Source organism: Oncorhynchus kisutch, linkage group LG20 (genome assembly GCF_002021735.2).
Source record: "Oncorhynchus kisutch isolate 150728-3 linkage group LG20, Okis_V2, whole genome shotgun sequence".
NCBI lineage: Eukaryota > Metazoa > Chordata > Actinopteri > Salmoniformes > Salmonidae > Oncorhynchus > Oncorhynchus kisutch.
The window spans coordinates 15,166,443-15,193,143 of record NC_034193.2 but is presented as its reverse complement, the minus strand read 5'-3'; the positions used below and the strand labels follow the sequence as shown (position 1 = coordinate 15,193,143).

The 26,701-nt window shown below is 44.1% G+C and overlaps 1 protein-coding gene across 4 annotated transcripts in view; it reads right to left on the bottom strand.

The window, feature by feature from the left end:
• Positions 1–4,727: 4,727 nt before the first annotated feature.
• Positions 4,728–26,701, bottom strand: part of ccser2b (coiled-coil serine-rich protein 2b) — a 113,272-nt gene continuing 91,298 nt past the window's right edge. For 2 of the 4 annotated variants that reach the window (XM_020453500.2, XM_020453501.2), the window contains exons 9-10: positions 25,095–25,208; positions 4,728–5,501 (exon numbers count right to left, since the gene is read on the bottom strand). In XM_020453500.2, the coding sequence (XP_020309089.1) occupies positions 4,971–5,501; positions 25,095–25,208 (645 nt within the window). In that variant the 3' untranslated portion in view covers positions 4,728–4,970. Of the gene's footprint in view, positions 5,502–13,440; positions 13,481–21,398; positions 21,487–25,094; positions 25,209–26,701 lie in introns of all 4 variants that reach the window. The other 2 variants (XM_031799421.1, XM_031799420.1) reach the window with 2 other exon arrangements.

Sequence of the window (26,701 nt, the reverse complement as noted above, 5' to 3'; positions counted from 1 at the left end):
CAGGTTTGCCCTCCCCAGTCAGAATGTGTTGAGAGTGAGCCTGCGACAGTAAATACTGAGTGCGACTGGCATTCTAACATCTGCTAGGCTGCGTGGGCATAACGCATAACCCTGTGTTGAACCCTGTAGAGGGGCGGAGGGATACAGAAAGGGATATACCTGTGAACCCAAGGCAGACTTACTCTCTCCTTTCACAGTTGGGCCTACTCTTACCGTACTCTTCCATTCCTCCAGGAGGAACACTCCCTCATCTACATACCAAACTATCTATATGGTCCTAGTTTAATCAAAGAGATGGAGATCACACCAAATGTTCAGGACCACGAGAATTGAAGTCACAAAAGCAGGCACTTTTGTAATACACAAGAAGAGCATTGCTGCTCCATGACCTTATTCTATCCTGTTGACCGTACAGCCAATTCGAGGGCAAGTTTTTTGTTCAATCTACATACCATATTATGGTAAGGCAAAGCTAGACAACCAGAAAATAATAATGCAGTAATAATAAATCGCAACCCTTTTCAATAACTTTCGGTCACTATTTTGGGGGGGGGGGTGGGTGAGAACTTCTCAGAGGGGGGGGGGGTGGGTGAGAACTTCTCAGAGGGGGGGGGGTTGGGTGAGAACTTCTCAGAGGGGGGGGGGGTTGGGTGAGAACTTCTCAGAGGGGGGGGGGGGTTGGGTGAGAACTTCTCAGAGGGGGGGGGGTTGGGTGAGAACTTCTCAGAGGGGGGGGGGGTTGGGTGAGAACTTCTCAGAGGGGGGGGGGGTTGGGTGAGAACTTCTCAGAGGGGGGGGGGTTGGGTGAGAACTTCTCAGAGGGGGGGGGGTTGGGTGAGAACTTCTCAGAGGTAAATACGTTGAGCTTCTGTTAAAATCTCATTCATCTAAAAAAACATTTCCACCCCTGAATATTCTAAATCCTTTAAATCAAGGACTCTCACTGTCAAACAGGAATTGATTAAATTCATCTCTGTCTCATCCCTACAGGTCCTCAAATAGTAGTTCGTTTATCATTTGAAGAGATGAAATGTATAAAAAGTATGTTGTTCTTCTCTGGGTGGGATGGGGAAGCAGCCTTGCATTCCAAATAGGAGAATTGATTTGGAGTGACATTTCTCATGTCCCGGGACTGTTGGGAGTGATGTCATGTACATACTTTGTGGGGTTGTGGTTGCCAGTCTGTTTGTGTATCATGCCAACTCCTTTACACTCATCATCATGCCAAACACGTTTGGCTTGACAATGACAGCGATGGAGTCTGAAAAAAACAGATCTGGAACCAGGTCAGGAATGCTGCCGAATGTACTTCAAAACGCTTGACAAATATAACACAAGGGTACATGACCTTTACGGGGCATGGCTTTCAATCATTTAGAAATGGGAAGACAAATACTTCAAGAGCTGTGTGGCAGCAAGACAAGTGCTTGGGATATCAAGTACATTTGTACACTACAGCTGGCTTAACATAGGATCATAATGAGAGGGGTACATGAAGGCCAACAGCACATTGTCCACTGTGCTGTGACTATGTACCAATGAGACTTATCTTCCATGAGTAGGGCACAACTGTGTTGCATAGAAAAGCATGGGAAGCTTTAGTGGGGGAAGAAGAATGACCAAATTAAGTTACAGAAAGAGGCATTCTCAATCTTATCTTTGAGACTGTGTTGACTCGGTGATGTTGTTCCTCTCCGAGCATTCTACAACGTATGCTGAGCCAACCAATCAGAAGACTTGGGATCAAAAGGTCAGTTATGACATAAGGGTAATAAGGACCTGATCGGTCAAGGGTATAAATGGCACCCATTAAAGCTCTCTAGGACTAAACATAGCGACGGACCAGGAAGTAGTTAGACATTATGGCTTTGAAGAAGAGGAATGAGAGTCGTATCCCTCTCTACCCTCCTTGACACGCTGGCCCACTGTGACACACTCAATGGGACCCTTGGGGGAAGGACTGAGAGAAGAAGGTGTGGTAGAAGACATGGAGGGTGGGTGTTATACCGTAGGAATGAGTCTGGCCCTGCTGTCGACAGGGACACACTGAGCATGTGCTTCAACCACTTGACATCAACACATCCCTCTGCTGTGCCACTCGGCCGCGTAACCATGCCAACTGGACCCGACTCGACACCATTACAGAATCACATGGTCACCACAAGCCTGCACACTATAACAGCAATATTGTTTCATGCTAGGACCTTTTCTTTCTTTCTGTCCCCTTCTATTAAGGGCCCTGGCCTGAAGCACATCTAGAAGCAGAGCTCTTCTCTTCTGCAGAGTCATTACAGTAGCGTGTAGGAGGCCTCTTCCTACAGACCAAACTAGATCTTCTCATTACGGAAGAACGGGGAAACAAAGACAGCTCTGTCAGAGCACCAACTGCACAAGATGGCTCCTCTAGATGGATCCCTGCTATCCCTGTGTCTCAATCCAACTGCACAAGATGGCTCCTCTAGATGGATCCCTGCTATCCCTGTGTCTCAATCCAACTGCAACGGACAAGACAGACAGACTGATTGACTGACTGTCGGTAGACAGTGGTCGCTACAGCTACATTTGAGAATGCACCAAAACACGCAGAAAGGCAGAAAGAATAAAGGTGTTTTGAAACCAGAGAGAAGTAATACTGAGAAGTGGCAAGGGGAACTTTAGAACCTAACACAACTGTTAGAATCTCCCCAGTTTAGCCAGAGGGACAATATCTGATATAACTATATTCTCTAGTCTATATAACCAAAATATCTGCACTTCTAAAAGTGTTCCCTGCTCAAGTCAAAAGGGATTCTCTGTTCCTGTAACCGTTTTTCTGTGTTATAATATCATCTTCATTCATCTAGGACACTGTTCAGAGAGTACATCAGGTCAATAGCTATACTAAGCGCAACAACTACATACAGGTATCATGTAGTAGTTCAGTAAGTCAACTAGTATTAGGGCACCTAAATGCTATATTAAGGTCAGATCGTTGTACTTGCGGTGTACCTACGCACGCAGAACCATCATCTGGGATATGTTTTGGTGTACCTACGCACGCAGAACCATCATCTGGGATATGTTTTGGTGTACCTACGCACGCAGAACCATCATCTGGGATACGTTTTGGTGTACCTACACAGGCAGAACATTCATCTGGGATATGTTGTGGTGTACGTACACATGAGGAACCGTCATCTGGGATATGTTTTGGTGTACGTACGCATGAGGAACCGTCATCTGGGATATGTTGTGGTGTACCTACACAGGCAGAACATTCATCTGGGATATGTTGTGGTGTACGTACACATGAGGAACCGTCATCTGGGATATGTTGTGGTGTACCTACGCATGAGGAACCGTCATCTGGGATATGTTGTGGTGTACGTACGCATGAGGAACCGTCATCTGCGATATGTTGTGGTGTACGTACACATGAGGAACCATCTTCTGGGATACGTTTTGGTGTACCTACGCACGCAGAACCATCATCTGGGATATGTTTTGGTGTACCTACGCACGCAGAACCATCATCTGGGATACGTTTTGGTGTACCTACACAGGCAGAACATTCATCTGGGATATGTTGTGGTGTACGTACACATGAGGAACCGTCATCTGGGATATGTTTTGGTGTACGTACGCATGAGGAACCGTCATCTGGGATATGTTGTGGTGTACCTACACAGGCAGAACATTCATCTGGGATATGTTGTGGTGTACGTACACATGAGGAACCGTCATCTGGGATATGTTGTGGTGTACCTACGCATGAGGAACCGTCATCTGGGATATGTTGTGGTGTACGTACGCATGAGGAACCGTCATCTGCGATATGTTGTGGTGTACGTACACATGAGGAACCATCTTCTGGGATACGTTTTGGTGTACCTACGCACGCAGAACCATCATCTGGGATATGTTGTGGTGTACCTACGCACGCAGAACCATCATCTGGGATATGTTGTGGTGTACCTACGCATGAGGAACCGTCATCTGGGATATGTTGTGGTGTACGTACGCATGAGGAACCATCATCTGGGATATGTTGTGGTGTACGTACACATGAGGAACCGTCATCTGGGATATGTTGTGGTGTACGTACGCACGCAGAACCATCATCTGGGATATGTTGTGGTGTACGTACAAATGAGGAACCATCATCTGGGACACGTTTTGGCCAGAGAGTAAAAGTTCTGGAGGGACTGTAAGTGTCAAGCATCCTGAAAGTTCACACTTTGAAACAACATTTCACACAAACAACATGTGCATTTAACTGATCTAGACTGCACTCTGTACAGGGCTTGTAAGTAAGCATTTCACGGTAAGGTCTACAATTTGATTTGATTTGATAGATTGTACTGAATCGTGCTTTTGGAGGGGAAAAACAATTATTGTGTTATGCTTGACGCCTTTGTATAAGGCAGATACCAAATGTACACGGGTCAATTTTATTTCGGACCTTGAGTGAGTCTTACTGGAAGCGCAGCAGGCTAGCTAAAATAGTCTGTGGGGGTCATATATTTATTTACGCAATAAGGCCTGAGGAGGTGTGGTATATGGCCAATATACCACGGCTAAGGGCTGTTCTTATGCACGATGCAACACGGGGTGCCTGCACACAGCCCTTAGCCGTGGTATATTGGAAATATACCACGAACTACCACGAACCCCCGAGGTGCCTTATTGCTATTATAAACTGGTTACCAATGTAATTAGAACAGTAAAAATAAATGTTTTGTCATACCCGTAGTATACGGTCTGATATACCACGGCTGTCAGGTAATCAGCATTCAGGGCTTGAAACACCTAGTTTGTTATTTCGGATATAATCTACAAGTCTTCCATTCTTACAGGGTAGACACGGTAACCTTGCTGAGGTGAGGCCTGGAAGCCTTTAGAAGAAGTCAGATCTTTTGGGTTTGAATGGGCAGAAGGTGGTGCTGAGTGGTCTTGCTACATGGCAATGTTTGAGAGTTGAGAGATAGCAGTCAGTGGCTCTTTGGCTTGGGAAGTCGTAAGAGGCTGGGATGGACTAGACCTCTGGCCTTGAGCCCGCCAATCTCTGGTTCTCTGAGGCCTGGAGTCTGTCTGGGTGCTTTGGTCCGGGGGCAGGCCGGCAGTGCAGGGCTCTGGGAGGAGGCAGAGGCCTGGTTCGCGGAGCTGTAGCAGGGCAGACCTCTGAAGAGAGGTGGGAGCAGCCTGGACTGTGGAGTTGTGAAGCCCGGCCTGAGACTGCTCCTAAACTGGATTCCTCTCACCACCCTGGGGAAGCCTGCCATGGACGTCTGGGTGGAGTTGGTTATGGGGCCTTCCTGTGGCCTTTTAGGGATGGAGGCTGTTTTCAGAGAGCCGGGGGACTGCGGGAGGCTAGGGGCAGGAATCATTTTGGCCGGGTCCCCACAGCCTGGGTTGGAGGAGTCTCGGGGGGCCTCGGTGTGGGCTGAGCTTGTTAGTCTTTCCTGGGGTTGAGGTTGCTGCACGCTGTTGGGCCATGGCCTGGAAGGCTGTAGTATTTGAGGCTGGGGGAGGAGAGAAACAACATATGATAAGCATCTAAAACTGTATATAAACAAACTACAGCATGAACCATTGTACGCCATCATAAATCATTTCTGTTCTTCGGCTTGTGAAACCAAAACATTTTGTCCAGTCTGTTTCGCCTAACAGTTGCACAACAAGTCTACAATTCCCACGAGGCTAGACACTGTGTACTATAGCGCCTCTCCCTTTTTTCATGACTGTAGAGAGAGAAACTAATTGCGCGCATTCAACACATGAAACACCGTAGGAGATTGGGGCTTTGATTCCGGGCACTCTTTGGAGACAGCAGCCAAGCCGCGTGCTACAGTAGAGTAGTCATCTCTCTCTAAACTTATCATCACTGATGTACCACTGCAGAGGCTGGGTGGGGGAGGTCACCATCAAAAGAGCCCTCCTCCTGCCTGCCGACTCGCTCACCTCCGCAACACCATACCACACGTCGCTTCGCTGCTGAAAAATAAGGAAGACATGGGATGACAGTAGCTCTCCGGGCTGTGTCTGGCCGCCAGGCACCAGCGTAACAAGGTGCCCCGGTGTGCCGCTATGCCAGCACATCCTCAATTAGAGAAAGGTTAGGTTGTGCACATCGGGGGCCCACTTCAGCTTGTTGAATGGGGAACATGGCGGCAGCCCTGCCTCATACACGCCTGTCAGTCAATCAGACTATGAGACAGAGAGAGCACGAGGGAGATCGAGAGAAAGAGATAAAGAGAGAGATAAGAGAGAATGATAGAAAGACGAGTGAGAGTGAGAACGAGAGAGCGAGAGAGAGGAAAGGGAAAGAGTGGAGAGGAAGCACTAGATCGAGACTGGCTGACTCAAAGGGAATTATTCTGTCAGATGATTCGTCTGTTTGGGGGGTGGGAGGGAGGTGGGAGGCTGGCCAGTGCAGGTGGAAGATGTTTATTTTTTACACCTGCAAAAACAGCAACAAATCCCAATTGCAAGGCAAGGTGACGACTTCATTTCTATTTCGGAGGTGTTTATCATGTTAGTTTAACAATAGATAGAGATCTAAACAGATCCGACACACAGTCTGCAATCATACAAGTGCATTCCGTTTCATTACATCATTCTCAGTTACAATACACTGAAGTCTGGGAGAGCGGAACCATACACAGGTGCAGTTATCCTTTTGATACATTGCACAGAGATCTATGTATGGAGACATTCACACGGCTAGCGTTGAGCTTCGACATCTTAGCCGATCAGACGTGTCAAAGCTCCGCCAGATCAGCCCTCTTCTTCTCACCGCCATTCATTGACTATGGAGACGAATTCACTAGTCCACACTGCCACCCTGTGGCCACCGCTGTATACTACACCACCTCCCCCCCCAGCCTATCCCCCAGCTCTGTGCTAAGCAGCATTTCTACACAACGCCACACTCCCCCTGACGCTACCTGTTGGGGCCGATCTCTGGCTTTACTGTCAATGCTGCTCTGTTGGCCCTGGGGTTATTTCAACAGGAAAAACATCCCTTTCCTCCAGAGTCCAGACAGTCAGGTAAGAAGATGTCCCCCTGCCCCCTTTACTGGACAGCAGACTGTTATGACTGCCAGGCACTTTTCAATGTCTGCGATGGAGGGGATGACGCCTGAAGACGTGGGGGTGGGGAGGTTTCTGGACCTCGGACGAGGCTTCATAAATAATGGATGACAACTCGCGGGGGATTAGGGAGCGGCAGCTAATGAAAGGTGACATGGATTTCTGGAGCCCAACGCAGCACTGGAGAGGAGGAGAGTCTGGTTTATAAAGCCCAGCAGGTGTTTCAAGGAGGGATTCACCTTGTCCCCCCCCCCCCACCCCCCCACCCCTCCCACAGTCAGACAGGGACACTGAAGCGCATGCGTGGGTGGATGGAGAGTACCTCTCGATTACCAAATCCAGAGTGTTCCGCTTGTCCACCCCATCCCATACTTAAATTTTTTTGTGGTGTCTTTCCAATAGGTGATATATTTTAATTTTTGTTTTGTGATGATTTGGTTGGGCCAGATTTTCTGAGTGTTATCCTGTGGCTCTATGGGGTTGGTTTGAGTTGGTGAATTGAGCCTCAGAACCAGCTGGCTAAGCGGATTTTTCTCTTTTTTCATCTCTTGACATTGTAGAGCGGTGTGATGGAATGTTTTGGGGTCAGTTGTTTTTAGATGGTTGTAAAATTTGATGGCTCTTTTTTCTATTGGAATGAGGAGGGTGTATTGGCCCAATTCTGCTCTACATGCGTTATTTGGAGTTTTTCTTTGCACTTGCAATACAGTCTTGCAAAACGCTGCATGCAGTATTTCGCTTGGATGTTTGTCCCATTTGGTAAATTCATTATTAGAGATTGGACCCCATACTTCACTGCCATATAGAGCAATTGGTTCTATAACTGATTGAAACATTTTGAACCAGATTCTAATTGGAATTTCTAATGGCATAGAATGCTCTTCTTGCTTTGTCTCTCAGCTCATTCACAGCCATTTGAAAGCTACCTGTGTTGCTGATATTTAGTCCTAGATATGTGTAGTTTTTGGTGTGTTCTAATAGAACTGTGTCCAAATAGAATTTATATTTGTCATCCTTATTTCCAGACCTTTTTTGGAATATCATTATATTTGTTTTTTTTAGGTTAACAGGCCTTTTTGGGTTGGAGAGTGCATCGTTTTTCCAATAATTATTCTTCTGTAATTGGGGTATCCACAGGATTCTGATAGTCTTTGACTGCTGATTCAAGGATTTGTAACTTTTCTTGTATATCTTTTTGTTCTGGGCTCTTTGTTATATTGCAGTAGAGGTTTGCAAAGTGATTTCTCCACATATCTCCATTTTGGATAGCCAATTCCTCATGATGAGGTTTGTTTCATTTATTCCAATTCTCCCAGAAGGGGTTTGATTCTATGGATTCCTCAAATCCATCCAGCTGATTTCTAATGTGCTGTTCCTCTGTTCTTAGGGTGTGTTTGTATTGCTTCAGTGTTTCCCCATATTGAAGGCGTATAGTTTTGTTGTCTGGTTCTCTGTGTTTTTGATTAGATATATTTCTCAATGACCTTCTTAGATTTTTGCAATCATTATCAAACCATTTTCATTATCTGTTATTTCTGGTTTGATCTTATGCTTCTTTAAATTAGCCACGGAGGTTATATAATATAAAGTTTGTTCCAAACAGCCAAATGTGCACCTTTATTGCTGTAGGAGAATGTTAAGGCTAAAAAGTTGTCCAGGAGAGATTGTATTTTTTGGCTGCTAATTGCTTTCTGGTAGATGTCTGTACTGTTTGCACCCCATCTATAGGCCTGTTTTGTACCATGTCATTTATTGGGCCGTGATGCTTCATGGTTGGGTTCTGCTCTTCTCAGATACACTGTGATTTTACTGTGGTCTGAGAGAGGTGTTAGTGGGCTGACTGTGAAGGCTCTGAGAGACTCTGGGTTTAGGTCTGTGAGGAAGTAGTCTACAGTGCTGCTGCCAAGGGATGAGTTTCTATGGGGGTATGTGGGGAGGGAAAGATTGTTGCTTCCTGGTAGGTGTTTATCTCCATGACTGTTAATAGTGTCTTGTTCTTCTGCTGTTCTAGCATTCAGGTCTCCACAGACCAGTACGTTGCCTTGGGCCTGAAAGTGACTAATTTCCCCCTCTAGAATGGAGAAACTCTCTTCATTGAAGTAGGGTGACTGAGGGGGGAATGTATGTGGCACAGAGGAAGACGTTTTTATCTGTCAAGATAGCCTCCTTGTTGATTTTTAACCATATAAAGAATTCTCCTGTTTTGATCAATTCGATTCAGATTTATACCATATTAGCATTCCCCCTGAGTCTCTGCCCTGTCTGATTCCTTTTAATTTAGTGGTTGGTATGATTATCTCCCTATAACCTTAGTGGACAGCCAGTGGAAACAACACCTCTGCACCATGTTTCCTGTAGTACTACAATATCAACATCATCAATTTCTTTCAGGAAGTCTGTGTTTCTGCTCTTTAGTCCAAAAGCAGAGGACTTCAACCCTTGTAAATTCCAACATGCAACGTAAAAAGATTTCATAACTTTTTTTTTCTCCCTTTACCTTAAAAATGAGACAAACACTCACAATCCATCAAGGACTATTAAAATAAGATTTTTCAATTAAAGTAAACTCTTATTATGCAAATGTGATATGTTTATAATTTATGATCGAATTTGTGTCATGCTACTTGGGTTCTCTCTCTCTCTCTCTCTCTCTTTCTCAATTTCATTTTAATTCTCGCATGTCTGAATTGAATTAATAGTAATTCAAATTATAGAAAGGAGAGGGGGGAAATGCAATTTTTCAGATCCATGACGGAGGCAGTGATGGATGACGAGACACATACACTGAACAAAAATATAAACGCAACATGTTAAGTGCTGGGACAAAAGGCCACTCTAAGATGTGCAGTTTTGTCACACAACACAATGCCACAGAATTGGCATGCTTACTTCAGGAATGTCCAACAGAGCTGTTGCCAGAGAATTGAATGTTCATTTCTTTACCATAGGTTGTTTTAGAGAATTTGACAGTACGTCTCAACCGGCCTCACAATCAGAGACTACGTGCATGGGTCAAAGGTTTCGGGTAGCCTTCCACAAGCTTCCCACAATAAGTTGGGTGAATTTTGGCCCATTCTTCCTGACAGAGCTGGTGTAACGGAGTCAGGTTTGTAAGGCCTTCTTGCTCGCACACGCTTTTTCTGTTCTGCCCACAAATTTTCTATGGGATTGAGGTCAGGGCTTTGTGATGGCCACTCCAATACCTTGACTTTGATGTCCTTAAGCCATTTTTCCACAAAATTGGAAGTATGCTTGGGCCCATTTGCGACCAAGCTTTAACTTCCTGACTGATGTTTTGCGATGTTGCTTCAATATATCCATGATGCCATCTATTTTGTGAAGTGCACTAGTCCCTCCTGCAGCAAAGCACCCCCACAACATGATGCTGCCACCCCCGTGCTTCACAGTTGGGATGGTGGTCTTCGGCTTGCAAGCCTCCCCCTTTTTCCTCTTAACATAATGATGGTCATTATGGACAAACAGTTCTATTTTTGTTTCATCAGACCAGAGGACATTTCTCCAAAAAGTACAATCTTTGTCCCGATGCCAGTTGCAAACCGTAGTCTGGCTTTTCTATGGCAGTTTTGGAGCAGTGGCTTATTTTTTTATTTAACCAGGTAGGCTAGTTGAGAACAAGTTCTCATTTACAACTGCGACCTGGCCAAGATAAAGCATAGCAGGGTGAACAGACAACAGAGTTACACATGGAGTAAACAATAAACAAGTCAATAACACATTAGAAGAAAAAAAAGAGTCTATATACATTGTGTGCAAAAGGCATGAGGAGGTAGGCGAATAATTACAATTTAGCAGATTAACACTGGAGTGATAAATGATCAGATGGTCATGTGCAGGTAGAGATATTGGTGTGCAAAAGAGCAGAAAAGTACATAAATAAAAACAGTATGGGGATGAGGTAGGTAAACTGGGTGGGCTATTTACCGATAGACTACGTACAGCTGCAGCGATCGTTTAGCTGCTCAGATAGCAGATGTTTAAAGTTGGTGAGGGAGATAAAAGTCTCCAACTTCAATGATTTGTGCAATTCGTTCCAGTCACAGGCAGCAGAGAACTGGAAGGAAAGGCGGCCGAATGAGGTGTTGGCTTTAGGGATGATCAGTGAGTTACACCTGCTGGAGCACATGCTTACGGGTGGGTGTTGCCATCGTGACCAGTGAACTGATATAAGGCGGAGCTGTACCTAGCAAGGACTTGTAGATGACCTGGAGCCAGTGGGTCTGGCGACGAATATGTAGCAAGGGCCAGCCGACTAGAGCATACAGGTCGCAGTGGTGGGTGGTATAAGGTGCTTTAGTAACAAAGCGGATGGCACTGTGAAACTGTATCCAGTTTGCGGAGGAGAGTATTGGAAGCCATTTTGTAGATGACATCGCCAAAGTCGAGGATCGGTAGGATAGTCGGTTTTACTAGGGTAAGTTTGGCGGCGTGAGTGAAGGAGGCTTTGTTGCGAAATAGAAAGCCGATTCTAGATTTTATTTTGGATTGGAGATGTTTGATATGAGTCTGGAAGGAGAGTTTACAGTCTAGCCAGACACCTAGGTACGGTTGAAAAGCATGCATTTGGTTTTACTAGCGTTTTAAGAGCAGTTGGAGGCCACTGAAGGAGTGTTGTATGGCATTGAAGCTCGTTTGGAGGTTAGATAGCACAGTGTCCAAGGAAGGGCCAGAAGTATACAGAATGGTGTCGTCTGCGTAGAGGTGGATCAGGGAATCGCCCGCAGCCAATGAATTGAACCCTGTGGCACCCCCATAGAGACTGCCAGAGGACCGGACAACATGCCCTCCGATTTGACACACTGAACTCTGTCTGCAAAGTAGTTGGAGAACCAGGCAAGGCAGTCATTAGAAAAACCGAGGCTACTGAATCTGCCGATAAGAATATGGTGATTGACAGAGTCGAAAGCCTTCTTTCTTGCTGAGCGGCCTTTCAGGTTATGTCGATATAGGACTCGCTTTACTGTGGATACAGACTTTTGTACCTGTTTCCTCCAGCATCTTCACAAGGTCCTTTGCTGTTGTTCTGGGATTCATTTGCACTTTTTGCACCAAAGTACATTCATCTCTAGAAGACATCTCCTTCCTGAGCGGTATGACGGCTGCGTGGTCCCATGGTGTTTATACTTGTGTATTATTGTTTGTACAGATGAACGTGGTACCTTCAGGAATTTGGAAATTGCTCCCAAGGATGAAACAGACTTGTGGAGGTCTGCAATTTTTTTTCTGAGATCTTTGCTGATTCCTTTTGAATTTCCCATGATGTCAAGCAAAGAGGCACTGAGTTTGAAGGTAGGCCTTGAAATACATCCACAGGTACACCTCCAGTTGACTCAAATGATGTCAATTAGCATATCAGAAGCTTCTAAAGCCATGACATAATTTTCGGGAATTTTCAAAGCTGTTTAAAGGCACCGTCAACTTAAATTATGTAAACTTCTGACCCAATGGAATTGTGATACAGTGAGTTATAAGTCAACAATCTGTTTGTAAACAATTGTTGGAAAAATTTTAAAAAGTAGATGTCCTAACCGACTTGCCAAAACTATAGTTTGTTAACAAGAAAGGTGTGGAGTGGTTCAAAAACAAGTTAATGACTTCAATCTAAGTGCATGTAAGTGAAATCCAAATTTCTAAGTGAAATCCATAGAATAAGGCGTTATGTATTCCAATTGACTGATTTCCTTATATGAACTGTAACTCAGTCAAATGCATGTTGCACTCATATTTTTGTTCAGTATATTTGTTCAAATCAGTCACAGTATAGATTTTGTTTTCCAGAAAATGTTCAGGCATGAATATTCCATGTTATCAGGCAGATCCAGTTTATTGTGGTTAAATCTATCTACTTGGAAGCAGATGCCACTGTCTGTATTTAGCCAAACAGCAGAGTACCTAAATAAATCGGACTGGATTATAAAATCACTCTGGAAAGAAGCAGCTACTAAATAAATACAGAGTAAAATGTAGAAAGGTGGAGGGATGCAAGGCCAGACATGTAGGGGAGAAGGTGGAGGGAATTGGAAGACAGAGAGACAGAGAGGCAGACAGAGAGAGAGAGACAGAGAGAGAGACAGAGACCGAGACAGAGAGAGAGAGAGGGAGGGAGGGTGGAAGATGAAGAGTGTAGGAGGAAGAAGATGTGAATTGCAGGCGATGCAGGATGGTCTGACAGAAACACTACAGATGGACTGTTCAGAGTGGGAATGTGCCAGGGAGGGACAACAACGCCAGACACAGGACAGATATGGGAATCATCAGACCAGGACCAGGCATTCCTCATCATGCAGACAGGATGGATGGAGGGAATGGAGAAAAGGGAGGGGTTAAAAGAAATCTGAAAGGCTACTGTACCACGCCGTATCTCTGAAGTAATGCACTAGCTGTTCCACTCCTTGCCAAGGGCAGTGTGGGAGAGGCAGAGGGAGAGAAACAACAAGGAAGAAGAGAGAGAGAGAGGAAGAGAGTGATTCAGGTTAGAGTGACAGGAGACTGGAATGGATAGAGGGTCACCAGTCCATTCTGCAACCATTGATTTTCAAAGATCCATTCACACACACACGTTCTACACACAACAAGACTCATGTTTGTTACATGTGTACATTACACACTATAAAAGCTCTGCCGTTAATGACTACAAAATTCAAGGCTGTGCCATTTTTGTCCTTATTTATGATATTATGGTTGCATTCTCATTAAATAATCTTCTTTTGGTGAAAAAATAAGTCTTAGTTAATCTATTTAGACTTCATTTTCAACACAATGATACAGTTTTGATTTGTAAAGTTCAAATAGAGTATCGTCATTATATATCGTCTTGCACTCCACAATATCAACAATGTCAAATATCACGATATTCCATTTATTTAATAATATATCAGCCCAACCCTAATACACACACAGGCATCACTACATGTGTACCATAGACACACGAATGTTCGGTACATCTGTACCATACGCACTCAGGCATGTTTGGTACCATTCAGAAATAGGCATTCTGTGCTGTTTAATGGATGTATTCAATGATGCACTAATCTCTCGTGTACAGAAGCAGGTAACATAGGACGGCATCGTATAGTCTCAACAGACTGTGGAATACGAAGAACTTTGATCATTTGGACAAATCATTTAGCAGGTGTTTTTGTATTTCTTGTCTTTATTGTCCCATCTATCCCTCTTTATTGTCCCTCTTCAGAGGACAAAAGTAACTTTGTTTCCCATTTTAATTTTCACAGCTTTTTTGTTACATATACAGTGGGGAGAACAAGTATTTGATACACTGACGATTTTGCAGGTTTTCCTACTTACAAAGCATGTAGAGGTCTGTAATTGTTATCATTGGTACACTTCAACTGTGAGAGACGGAATCTAAAACAAAAATCCAGAAAATCACATTGTATGATTTTTAAGTAATTAATTTGCATGACATAAGTATTTGATCACCTACCAACCAGTAAGAATTCCGGCTCTCACAAACCTGTTACTTTTTCTTTATGAAGCCCTCCTGTTTTCCACTCATTACCTGTATTAACTGCACCTGTTTGAACTCGTTACCTGTATAAAAGACACCTGTCCACACACTCAATCAAACAGACTCCAACCTCTCCACAATAGCCAAGACCAGAGAGCTGTGTAAGGACATCAGGGATAAAATTGTAGACCTGCACAAGGCTGGGATGGGCTTCAGGACAATAGGCAAGCAGCTTGGTGAGAAGGCAACAACTGTTGGCGCAATTATTAGAAAATGGAAGAAGTTCAAGATGATGGTCAATCACCCTCGGTCTGGGGCTCCATGCAAGATCTCACCTTGTGGGGCATCAATGATCATGAGGAAGGTGAGGGATCAGCCCAGAACTACACGGCAGGACCTGGTCAATGACCTGAAGAGAGCTGGGACAACAGTCTCAACGAAAACCATTAGTAACACACTACGCCGTCATGGATTAAAATCCTGCAGAGCACGCAAGGTCACCCTGCTCAAGCCAGCGCATGTCCAGGCCCGTCTGAAGTTTGCCAATGACCATCTGGATGATCCAGAGGAGGAATGGGAGAAGGTCATGTGGTCTGATGAGACAAAAATAGAGCTTTTTGGCTAAACTCCACTCGCCGTGTTTGGAGGAAGAAGAAGGATGAGTACAACCCCAAGAACATCATCCCAACCGTGAAGCATGGAGGTGGAAACATCATTCTTTGGGGATGCTTTTCTGCAAAGGGGACAGGACGACTGCACCTTATTGAGGGGAGGATGGATGGGGCCATGTATCGCGAGATCTTGGCCAACAACCTCCTTCCCTCAGTAAGAGCATTGAAGATGGGTCGTGGCTGGGTCTTCCAGCATAACAACGACCCGAAACACACAGCCATTGGCAACTAAGGAGTGGCTCCGTAAGAAGCATCTCAAGGTCCTGGAGTGGACTAGCTAGTCTCCAGACTGAACCCAATAGAACATCTTTGGAGGGAGCTGAAAGTCCGTATTACCCAGCGACAGCCCCGAAACCTGAAGGATCTGGAGGTCTGTATGGAGGAGTGGGCCAAAATCCCTGCTGCAGTGTGTGCAAACCTGGTCAAGAACTACAGGAAACGTATGATCTCTGTAATTGCAGACAAAGGTTTCTGTACCAAATATTAAGTTCTGCTTTTCTGATGTATCAAACACTTATGTCATGCAATAAAATGCAAATTAATTACTTAATCATACAATGTGATTTTCTGGATTTTTGTTTTAGATTCCGTCTCTCACAGTTGTGTAGCTATGATAAAAATTACAGACCTCTACATGCTTTGTAAGTAGGGAAAATCTGCAAAATCGGCTGTATATTTTACATAAATGGTACTCTTATGCACAGTTTTTTGGATATACACATTACATTTTAGATCGATAGTATTCAGAAATCTCCGGTAGACATTAGTGTTTTCAGTAATAACTATTACAGATCATGAGCTTTTTAATGCCACCTCTATAGCTACGCTCTGCCCAATCCACCGTCTTCATTTCCATGGGTCATATATTTTTCAACTGTGTTGTGTCTTACATGAATTCTGAAACATTCTAAATCGCAATGTATCTACAGATTGTAAGTTAAGATTAATATTTGAATTTGTGTATTGACTATGGTTTTCCAAATCGTCCAACACTGCTATTCGTATGGTTACTGTTGAGGGCATGTTGTGATTTTTCAGCCATTCCTGAACATGTGACCAGAGACAAGCTACACGGGGAACAATACCAGAATATATACACTGTTCAAAAGTTTGGGGTCACTTAGAAATGGCCTTGTTTTCGAAAGAAAAGCACATTTATTCCATTAAAATAACATCAAATTGATCAGAAATACACTGTAGATATTGTTCATGTTGTAAATGACTATTGTAGCTGGAACCGGCAGATATTTTATGATATATCTACATATGCGTACAGAGGCCCATTATCAGCAACCACCACTCCTGTGTTCCAGTGGCACGTTGTGTTAGCTAATCCAAGTTTATAATTTTAAAAGGCTAATTGATCATTAGAAAAACCTTTTTTTGAATTATGTTAGCACAGCTGAAAACTGCTGTACTGATTAAAGAAGCAATAAGATGGGCCTTCTTTAGACTAGTTGAGTATCTGGAGTATCAGCATTTGTGGGTTGGATTACAGGCTCAAAATGGCCAGACACGAAACCCTTTCTTCTGAAACTCGTCAGTCTATTCTTGTTCTGAGCAATGAAGGCTATTCCATGCGAGAAATTGCCAAGAAACTGAAGATCTCATACAACGCTGTGTACTACTCCCTTCACAGAACAGCGCAAACTGGCTCTATCCAGAATAGAAAGTGGAGTGGGAGGCCCCGGTGCACAACTCATCAAAAGGACAAGTACATTAGAGAGTCTAGTTTGAGGAACAGACGCCTCACAAGTCCTCAACTGGCAGCTTCATTAAATAGTACCTGCAAAACACCAATCTCAACGTCAATAGTGAAGAGGCGACTCCGGGATGCTGGTTTGTGTTTCTCAAACTAGACACTAATGTACTTGTCTCTTGCTCAAATGTGCACCAGGGCCTCCCACTCCTCTTTCTATTCTGGTTAGAGCCAGTTTGCACAGTTCTGTGAATGTAGTTCTGTGAGTAGTACACAGCGCTGTACAAGATCTTCAGTAGACATTTAAATTGCGCCTGGGTTAGAATATTACATTATGGCCTTTCTCTTGCATTTCGAAGATGATGATACTATAATAATATTTTGAAGATAAATACAACGCAGAGGACGAGAGTACTAGAATTAACGATCAATAGGAGTTGGTTTTCAGTTCAATATCTGTTTAGATTCTGTGGGACGTGAGTCCTGGACTCAGCACTACATATGCCACGTTTTCATTGGTGTGTAAATTGAGTCTGGAGCAGGGTATATGTAATTTGCCCATTTGCCCAGTCAAACACAGTTTAGGGTGGGGGGTTATAAATGACATCTTGTTTCTTTGTTCGGTGGAGAAAAGCTGAGGACGGTGGAGACTGAACATCTACCTCCCAGCATTACATGGGTCGGCAGGGTAGCCTAGTGGTTAGAGCGTTGGACTAGTAACCGGAAGGTTGCAAGTTCAAACCCCCGAGCTGACAAGGTACAAATCTGTCGTTCTGCCCCTGAACAGGCAGTTAACCCACTGTTCCTAGGCTGTCATTGAAAATAAGAATTAGTTCTTAACTGACTTGCCTGGTTAAATAAAGGTAATTTTTTTTTTAAATCAGGTAGTAACAAAAAAGTGATAAACAAATTAAAATATATTTTATATTTGAGATTTTTCAAATAGCCACCCGTTGCACTGATGACAGCTTTGCACACTCTTGATATTCTTTCAACCAGCATCATGAGGTAGTCACCTGGAATGCATTTCAATTAACAGGTGTGCCTTCTTAAAAGTTATTTTGTGGAATATCTTTCCTTCTTAATGTGTTTGAGCAAATCAGTTGTGTTGTGACAAGGCATGGGTGGTATACAGAAGATAGCCGTATTTGGTAAAACATCAAGTCCATATTATGGCAAGAACAGCTCAAATAAACAAAGAGAAATGACAGTCCATCATTACGCTATGATGATACTGGCTCTCATGAGGACCGCCACAGGAATGGAAGATCTAGAGTTACCTCTGCTGCAGAGGATAAGTTCATTAACAGACACATCTCAACATCAACTGTTCAGAGAAGACTGTGTGAATCAGACCTTCATGGTTGATTTGCTGCAAAGAAGCCACAAATAAAAGACACCAATAATAAGAAGAGACTTGCTTGGGCCAAGATACACGAGCAATGGACCGGTGGAAATTTGTCCTTTCGTCTGGACTCCTAATTGGAGATTTTTGGTTCCAACCGACATGTCTTTGTGAGACACGGTGTGGGTGAACGGATGACCTCCGCATGTGTATTTCCCCACTGTAAGGCATGAGGTGTGGAGGTGCTTTGCTGGTGACAATGTCTGTGATTTATTTAGAATTCAAGGCACACTTAACCAGCATGGGTACCACAGCATTCTGCAGCGATACGCCACCCCATCTGGTTTGTGCTTAGTAGGACTATAATTTGTTTTTCAACAGGACAATGACCCAACACACCTCCAGGCTGTGTAAGGGCTATTTGACCAAGAAGGAGAGTGATGGAGTGCTGCATCAGATGACCTGGCCTCCACAATCACCCGACTTCAACCAAAGTGAGATGATTTGGGATGAGTCGGACCGCAGAGTGAAGAAAAAGCAGCCAACAAGTGCTCAGCATATGTGGGAATGACTTCAAGACTGTTGGAAAAGTATTCCAGCTGAAGCTGGTTGAGGGAATACCAAGAGTGTGCAAAGCTGTCATCAAGGCAAAGGGTGGCTATTTGAAGAATCTCAAATACAAAATATATTTTCATATCAAATCTTATTTGTAACATGTGCCAAATACAACAGGTGTAGAGCTTACAGTGAAATGCTTACTTACAAGCCATTAACCTACAATGACGTTTTAAGAAAAATACATGTTAAGTAAAAAATAAGAAATAAAAGCAACAAGTAATTAAAGAGCAGCAGTAAAATAACAATAGCGAGGCTACATACAGGGGGTACCGGTACAGAGTCAATGTGCAGGTGCACCAGTTAGTTGAGGTAATATGTACATGTAGGTAGAGTTAAACTGACTATGCATAGATAATAAACAGAGAATAGCAGCAGAGTAAAAGAGGGGGGGGGCAAAGCAAATAGTCTGGGTAGCCATTGGATTAGCTGTTCAGGAGTCTTATGGCTTGGGGGTAGAAGCTGTTGAGAAGACCTAGACTTGGGGCTCCAGTACCGCTTGCCGTACGGTAGCAGAGAGAACAGTCTACAACTATGATGAATGGAGTGTATGACAATTTTTTCTACAATGTAGAAAATTGTAAAAAATAAAGAAAAACCCTTGAATGAGTAGGTGTTCTAAAACTTTTGACCGGTAGTGTATATACAAATTCTAGTCATACTTTATCAAAAGCCTTTTCCAAATCTGCTATGAAAATCTGGTTTCTTTGATGTTTCATATTGTTCTATTGTTTCAAATAATTGTAGTATATTATCGCCAATGTATTGTCCATGTAAAAAACCTGTCTGATCAGAATGAACAATATCTGGTAAAAATAAATAAAAAGGTTTGATATAGCTCTACCGTTATGCCATCAAGCCCTGGGATTTTTCCGGGCTGAAAGGATTTAATTGCCTAAAGAAGTCCCTCCTCTGTAAATTGGCCTTCACAAAGGTCTTTCTGTACAGTTGTTAATTTTACATTATTATTTGGAATAAATAACTTACAGTTAAGATAATTCAAGAGAGATGGAGGGGACTGAAAAGAAAACATAACATGTAATTTGTTAGGATTTTCTGTAAACTCAATTCTATGTTGAATATTCAAGAAATTTCTCTTACATTTTTCACTTTATTTTTGTCATAAATTACACTTAATTGTTCTTGAATAAGTTCCTACAGTTCTTTTTGTTTTTCCTCTACCTTATTATTGCTATCTACCTGTGCTGTTTGTTGCAATTTTGCAGGTGAATTTCGGAAGGGGACATTTGGACCATGCTTTGGCTGAGAGTTTCTGTTAAGGTGGAGACTTCACTAATCTCATTAGTATAATTTCTCATACATCTCCCCCCAGAAACTCATTGGTTGAGTGATGTCATAGATATTTTGGGGGGGCAACCAGGGAGCAGAGAAAGTAACTGAAGAAGATAACTGCCGGCAACAGTAATTGAAGGCTGTCAGTTGGTCATTAATCTCGGAAACCCCAAAATAAAATCTCCCATAATTACGTCAGATGCTCGATTTCAAATCATATACACTCACAGCACAAACACAAAACAGAACAAACACTCACACCATGCATAGAACGCACGCACACTCACACAGTGTCGCACTGTCGCCCACAGATAGGTAAAAAAATACATGAAATAAAAACTTGAGTTCAATTACCAAGGGCGCTCTTCACTCATTAGCAGATGTGCGTGGAGTATCTCTTAATTGAAATGTGTGGGATCAAGGCCCCACTGTTCCACCGCGCGTGATGGGTAGGGAGCGGCTGATTGGGGGCAGGGATGGCGAGATGAATGAGGGGATGGAAGGATGAGGAGAAACAAAGGCTGGGGAAATTTTTAGGCCTGTGATGAGGGATACTGCCCCCCTAGTCCTTGGCAACAGGCGTCTACCAAGTCCCACAGAGAGAGATCAAAGGGCAAGAACGGAATGAATTAGTGGAGCGAGATTCTCTCTTTGCATTCTTTTTCGTCTTGACCCATTTTTCAGCTTATTGTGGGTGTAACTGTGCTCTCACTGCGTTTATAGACTCTGGTGAGGAGACTGGAGCACGGGAGTTCTCGTGAGTTATTTTAATGAAACGCCAAGGCTACACAATACCAGTGGGTGCTAGAGAGATTACTACTAAGGCAGGTTGTGGCTCTCCAGTCTGCTCTACTGGTCAAGTATTGAAAGAGCCCTTTAACATGTCAGCCAGCTTGAAGACTACAAAAGTGGCTTGTGATGCTGACATGTAGACAATATCAGAGAAAGAATCCACAGTGATCAATTCAGGCAGCAAAGTGAGGTCTAGCTGAAGAGGATAGAAAACTATGGCAACTAGCTGGAAAAATACAGAGTTTGCACATCCTTGATTGTCTGGGGTGGGAGGGGGTGTAGCCAGCCAGCTTGATGCGCTAAGATTCCAGGGACTGTAGCAGGGTGGCAGGGTGATGGCATGGGGGCATGGCGTTGAGGCTCTATAGGGTATGGTGGGCGAGAGGTAAGGGGCGGGATGGGATGAGGGCACTGTTAAGGACTCACTCTGTCTGCTGTGGTGGGGCATGCATGCCCGTGGGATCCTCTGGTGCGAGTGCTGCCAGGGAGAGAGGAAAGGAGCAGGCCGAACAACCTGTCCAGAGAGAAGACGAACACCACAGGAGGTGACACACACACACACACCGGAGAACAGAGAGAGAGGCAGGGAGGATAAAACCCAGCCATGGTCAGTGAGCGATGCATCTCAATTCACACACACAAAGACACACAGGGATGGCATTTCAAGAGGCCTGGAGGCATCCTGGCATGTAAGGATTTCAGATATGGAATAGAATCATGGATTGATGTGTATGCCTTTGTGTGTGTGTGTGTGTGTGTGTGTGTGTGTGTGTGTGTGTGTGTGTGTGTGTGTGTGTGTGTGTGTGTGTGTGCGTCAGTGAAGACCATTGTGATGGCCCTGAATTTTTCTGAACCGTCTCAGTGCTTCTCCTTCCAATAGGGCGCATCCCTGAACTTCTTTACCGGGATGGACTCTTTTTAGGCCAAAGGTACAGGACATTCATGGAGGAACCAGAGCTCATTATTTGTTATATTGTTTTGTGTGTGTGATCATTTATGTTGGTAATACAACCCACGCAAATAGAATACAGTTGTTTTTGAAGTTCTTTCCAATGTTTTAAGGGTTTATGAAAAGTGTATTTCCATCCTGACTTTTACATAAGTTCTTTGTATTGGTGTAGACTTGACGGACCAGATGGGACTCATCAGATGGGACTCACCAGAGAAAACCAACACCCAACCTACCTGGGACCCCTATAAATAATAACCTCAAGTCAAAACCGTTACACCATGCTGTAAATTACAGCATCATCCTCTCAAACGCAGGACACAGACATGTGGTCCAGTGGGACTGTCCCCACACCCCACACAAATTGAGAAAACACTGCTGGGATGGGGCCCAGCTCTGGTACAGGACAGCCACACTCCCAACTCTCTGGAGTCACCAGCCTATTTCCCATTTGCTACACCAACTATGCGGCGCCACTAAATCAATTCCCAGCCAGGGTGCTTGCAATGTCTCCCTGTACAACACAATTACACTTGCACTCCTCCAGCTCAGACGCACCTGCCAGGGAGTGATTCAATATGGGGGAGGAAGATGACAGAAGAAGAGTAGGCTCCCCTGTAAACTCATAGCTCCCTGACATGGCAGTGACCGGTATCGTTATTGGAGCTGCGGGAGGTTCGGTGCGAGAGGATCGGCTGGGTGTTGAGTTTAGCTTTGCTTTGGGGGGCAGGGATGCATTATTTGTGTACTGCCAACACAAATCAATCGTGTTCATTATGGTTGATGCCGGTTTCTCTGCAGTCTGGAAGAAAGCATAATTTCACGAGCTCATTACTATGCTGCCTCTTTCTCCCTATCCCTCCATCAAAACATTGTTGCCAGTTTAAATTATCAGTACTGATTAGTAGTACTATGACTAATCTGCTAGGGTTTGGTATTTTTGCTCTAAAAACCGGTAAACACAGGCATAGCTGTGAGACTGTGGAAAATGTTTCCCTAGAGTTTCTGAATAATGTTGTCAACACAAACACATCCAGCTTGATATGCAGTAAGCTCTGTCTTCTTCGTGGGGTCAAGACATTCTCCATGATGCCTTGCTGTTTCCAGCGGTCCGTCAAGCCTGTCGCGCAGGGCGAGACGAGGAAGACCGTTTCACAGAGGGAAGACAAGTTTGTTTTTTCATCATTGGAGTTGAGCCCTTTTTGTCCCTAAAAAAGACAGAATGTGTGTTGAATCCCAGAGATGCAAGTGTAATTGCGCCATTGTACTTACCCATTGTAATTACCCAAGTATTTACCTCTCTCAACTCTGGGATCACCCGCCAGCTATTCTGTTTTTTGCCTGATGCAGGACTCTAGTACCAAAGAGAGACTCTCGTACTGAAACATTCACACCTCTATTCATTTACGAAAATATAGTACATTTGTGCCAGAGTTTAGAGTACCGATAGATCAGTGTTCTCCCTTTTGGGATAGTGTGGTTCAATGACAGCATGACGCAATTCACCACAAACTGCCACCCATCTACCACAAACGGTCGCGGCATGAGCTCAAAACATTTTAATTGAGGAACCATTGTACTCTCAAGCCACTGTCAACATGCCCCTGTCGATTTGCTTGCTTGGTTCTTTTTGAGTTGAGGCGACACTTTCTTTCCTTATCTTGAGACAGTGGGGATAATGTCATCACCGTTTCGCACATAACTGAAAAAATGTCAGAGCTATCACATGCCATATTTCCCCTTCAAACGAAACTGCAGTGGTTACTTACAGATGGGAAAGTCAGGGTGGAAAAATGAAAGAAGATGGGAAAGACCGAATCTATCTGTGAGTCTGAACGCTGGCGAATTCAATTCAAATTCAATTAGAGCGAAGAGGTGCAAGGTGTGTGCCTTGGGCTTGGTGAACTCTATGGCAGCCTCGCAGGTACTCATATCTCTTCCTGCACTCCGGAAACGTATGTGCCCTGCCACACTCCCAGCCCCCTCCATCAACCCCCACCACACAGACCCCTCCCTGCACACGACCAGGAACAACATGTCCATTACCTTGTTCCGGTTAGGTAGAAACCGAAGCTGTAAATCTGAACCGAACCAATTTCCCTACTGTTTCCCCTCCACACTTTACTCTAAACGCAGGAGGGTGAATAAATCATGATGGGACAAAAAGGTGACCAAAAGTGTGGTATCCATGATTGAGCACCACCTCTCCCTGCCGCCCGCTTTGTGGTGGGGGCGCCTCTCATCGGTATGCTGGTGTCCTTCGGCCAGGTGTAAAAATTAGACCCCTGCGCTGCGTTATTGCAGGACATATTTCAAGCAGAGCCTTCTTTTTCAAATCTAATCAGGCTTGTGCCGCTGCCTATCCCAACAAGCCTCTCCATCACTGGGGTGGCGGCTAGCGGCGTGCCAAGGCAATTTCCATGTTATTGCCGTCGGAGCATTTTAGCCTCGGTGCTGCTTTGCTCTGGGCGCCCCTGGTTTATCTGGGCCAGGAGATGTACACACTGTCATTAGTGATAGTCCTGGGATTTACCAGGCTGCCCAGGGGGGCCCCTTTTCATCAGAGAACACAGACCGACAGCACCACAGTATAGTGCCAGGCAGGTATCTGTCCTGCTCCAACCGACTGCCTCACAGGTGGAACATGCCGCGTGTCCATCATGTGGCAGAGGCAAGAGGCTTGAAGAGCGCACTGGATGTCATTGAGTTTGTACAGAGTGACAAAAGGACACCTACCTAGCGGAGCCACTCTATTAGGTGTCCTTTAGCAGCTACAGTATAAAAGGTTATTGAGCTTTAGAAGAGCTCTACATGATTCACAGCCTTCTACAGAGAAGATGACTTGGAATAGGTTACACTTGCATGGTGAAAATCCAAATAAAAACAGTATGAAGAATAAAGTCTATGCAGTCACTTTACCTCGACTAACCTGTACCCCCGCATATTATTGTGGTTCTTATTATATTTAGTAAATATTTTCTTAACTCTATTTCTTGAACTCCATTGTTGGTTAAGGGCTTGTAAGTAAGCATTTCACAGTAAGGTCTACTCAATAAAATTTGATTTGAAATCGAGTGGCCAACCGTGAATGTGATCAGGACCTGACAGTGGGGTCACTCTCATATATACACACACACACACACACACACACACACACAGGAAGCAGCACTCACAGCATGTCCCCTCCACGGTGGAGTCTGTGTGGCCTTGTCATGGTAGGTCACCGTCACACTTTCCACATCCCTGTGCTGCTGGCAGTGGCATCTCGTGGGCTCGACAGGAACAGCCTTTTCAAGAGAGAGACACGTCATTCAGTTGAAACTTTACATAGACACAACAATCAATCATGTTTTGGTTAGTTCCAAATAGTTGAAAAGCCAGGGACAGCCTATTCAAGAGAGTTATTCAGTGGAACATTTATACAGACACCAATACAATATTCAGTTCACAAATGTTCTGGTTAGTTGTAAAATTATTTGCATTGCGAAGAAGAGTTGCAGGTGCAGGGTGTGTTTTGAGTTCGTGGCATGTGTGTAAATAATTGTTTACTCAGATTAAAATTCATAAATATTAATTTTCTGTTTGAGTACTTATTTAATGACCAGGGTGTTGGGGACATGATGACAACAAACAAACACCCAATCAGGGACAAACTTAAATTAAAGATGAGGCATCATATAAAATACAGATGTAGGATCTTAATGTGAGCCAGTTTGCTACAGCAGGAAAATAATCCTGCTACAACAGGAAATGTGGATTATAATATTTATATAAAGTATTTTTTTAGGGGGTTCATTGATTTCTCATACAGTAAAAGAAAATCAAGTGTGAAATTGGAAATGTTTTCAATCTCAAATACACTATACGTTTTACATTTCCTGCGTTGCAGGTTCTCCTGCAACAGGGTGATCAAATTACGATCCTACATCTATCATAAAAATGAATGTGACAGGACATAACCTTCATAACATTAACAGTAGAAGCATAACAAGTCAATAAACTGCAATAAGTAATTACTCTATCGGTTTCAGTGTGTATGATCACACTGACCCTCTCTATAACCCTCTGTGTAGGCCAATGATGAACAGTGTGTGTGCTTCTGCAATGGCCACTGGCCCCACTCGAAACAGCCCACAAAAACAGACCTCTTATTTCCCAAAGAAAACACCCACAGTCCAGAAGACAAATGAAACTCTGCAAGGCCCAGGCCCTTCATCTCACAATCCCAGAGGAGGAGAAAGGAAGGGTGGTTGGCCTTTGGATGTGGGCTCAGTATGACACACACACAAGAGAAGAGAATCCACTGCCACTCTAAATAATCATGTACCGTACGGTAACAGTGTTCTCCCTCTTAGGACTCTCTCTTGTTCCATTACCAGGACCAGGCAGACAGACAGACGACAGACCGACCAACAAAGATAAGCTTTGTGTTTGTGCTCTTTCATGCATCCTTCAAAAACCCCAGGGCTCTTTGTAAACACACACAACCTTTCAATCCCCTACTTCACTCTCATGGTTCTGATTACACATGTATACAATTACCTGTGCAAACGCTTATAGGCCTCTGAAGCTAGCCATACATTAGTCGACGACAAAAATCTTTTTCATCGTTGAAGCACTCACATTATGTGAATTGTCTGCATAATGTTGTCATCCTGAAGTCTGCGTCCGGTCTGCTCAGATTACAGGAGTGTGCTCACATTACTTGACCACTCCCTGTCCTGCTATTTCCAGATGTGTCGTGGCCCGCCTCCTACTCTGTAGCCGGGCAACGGAGGAC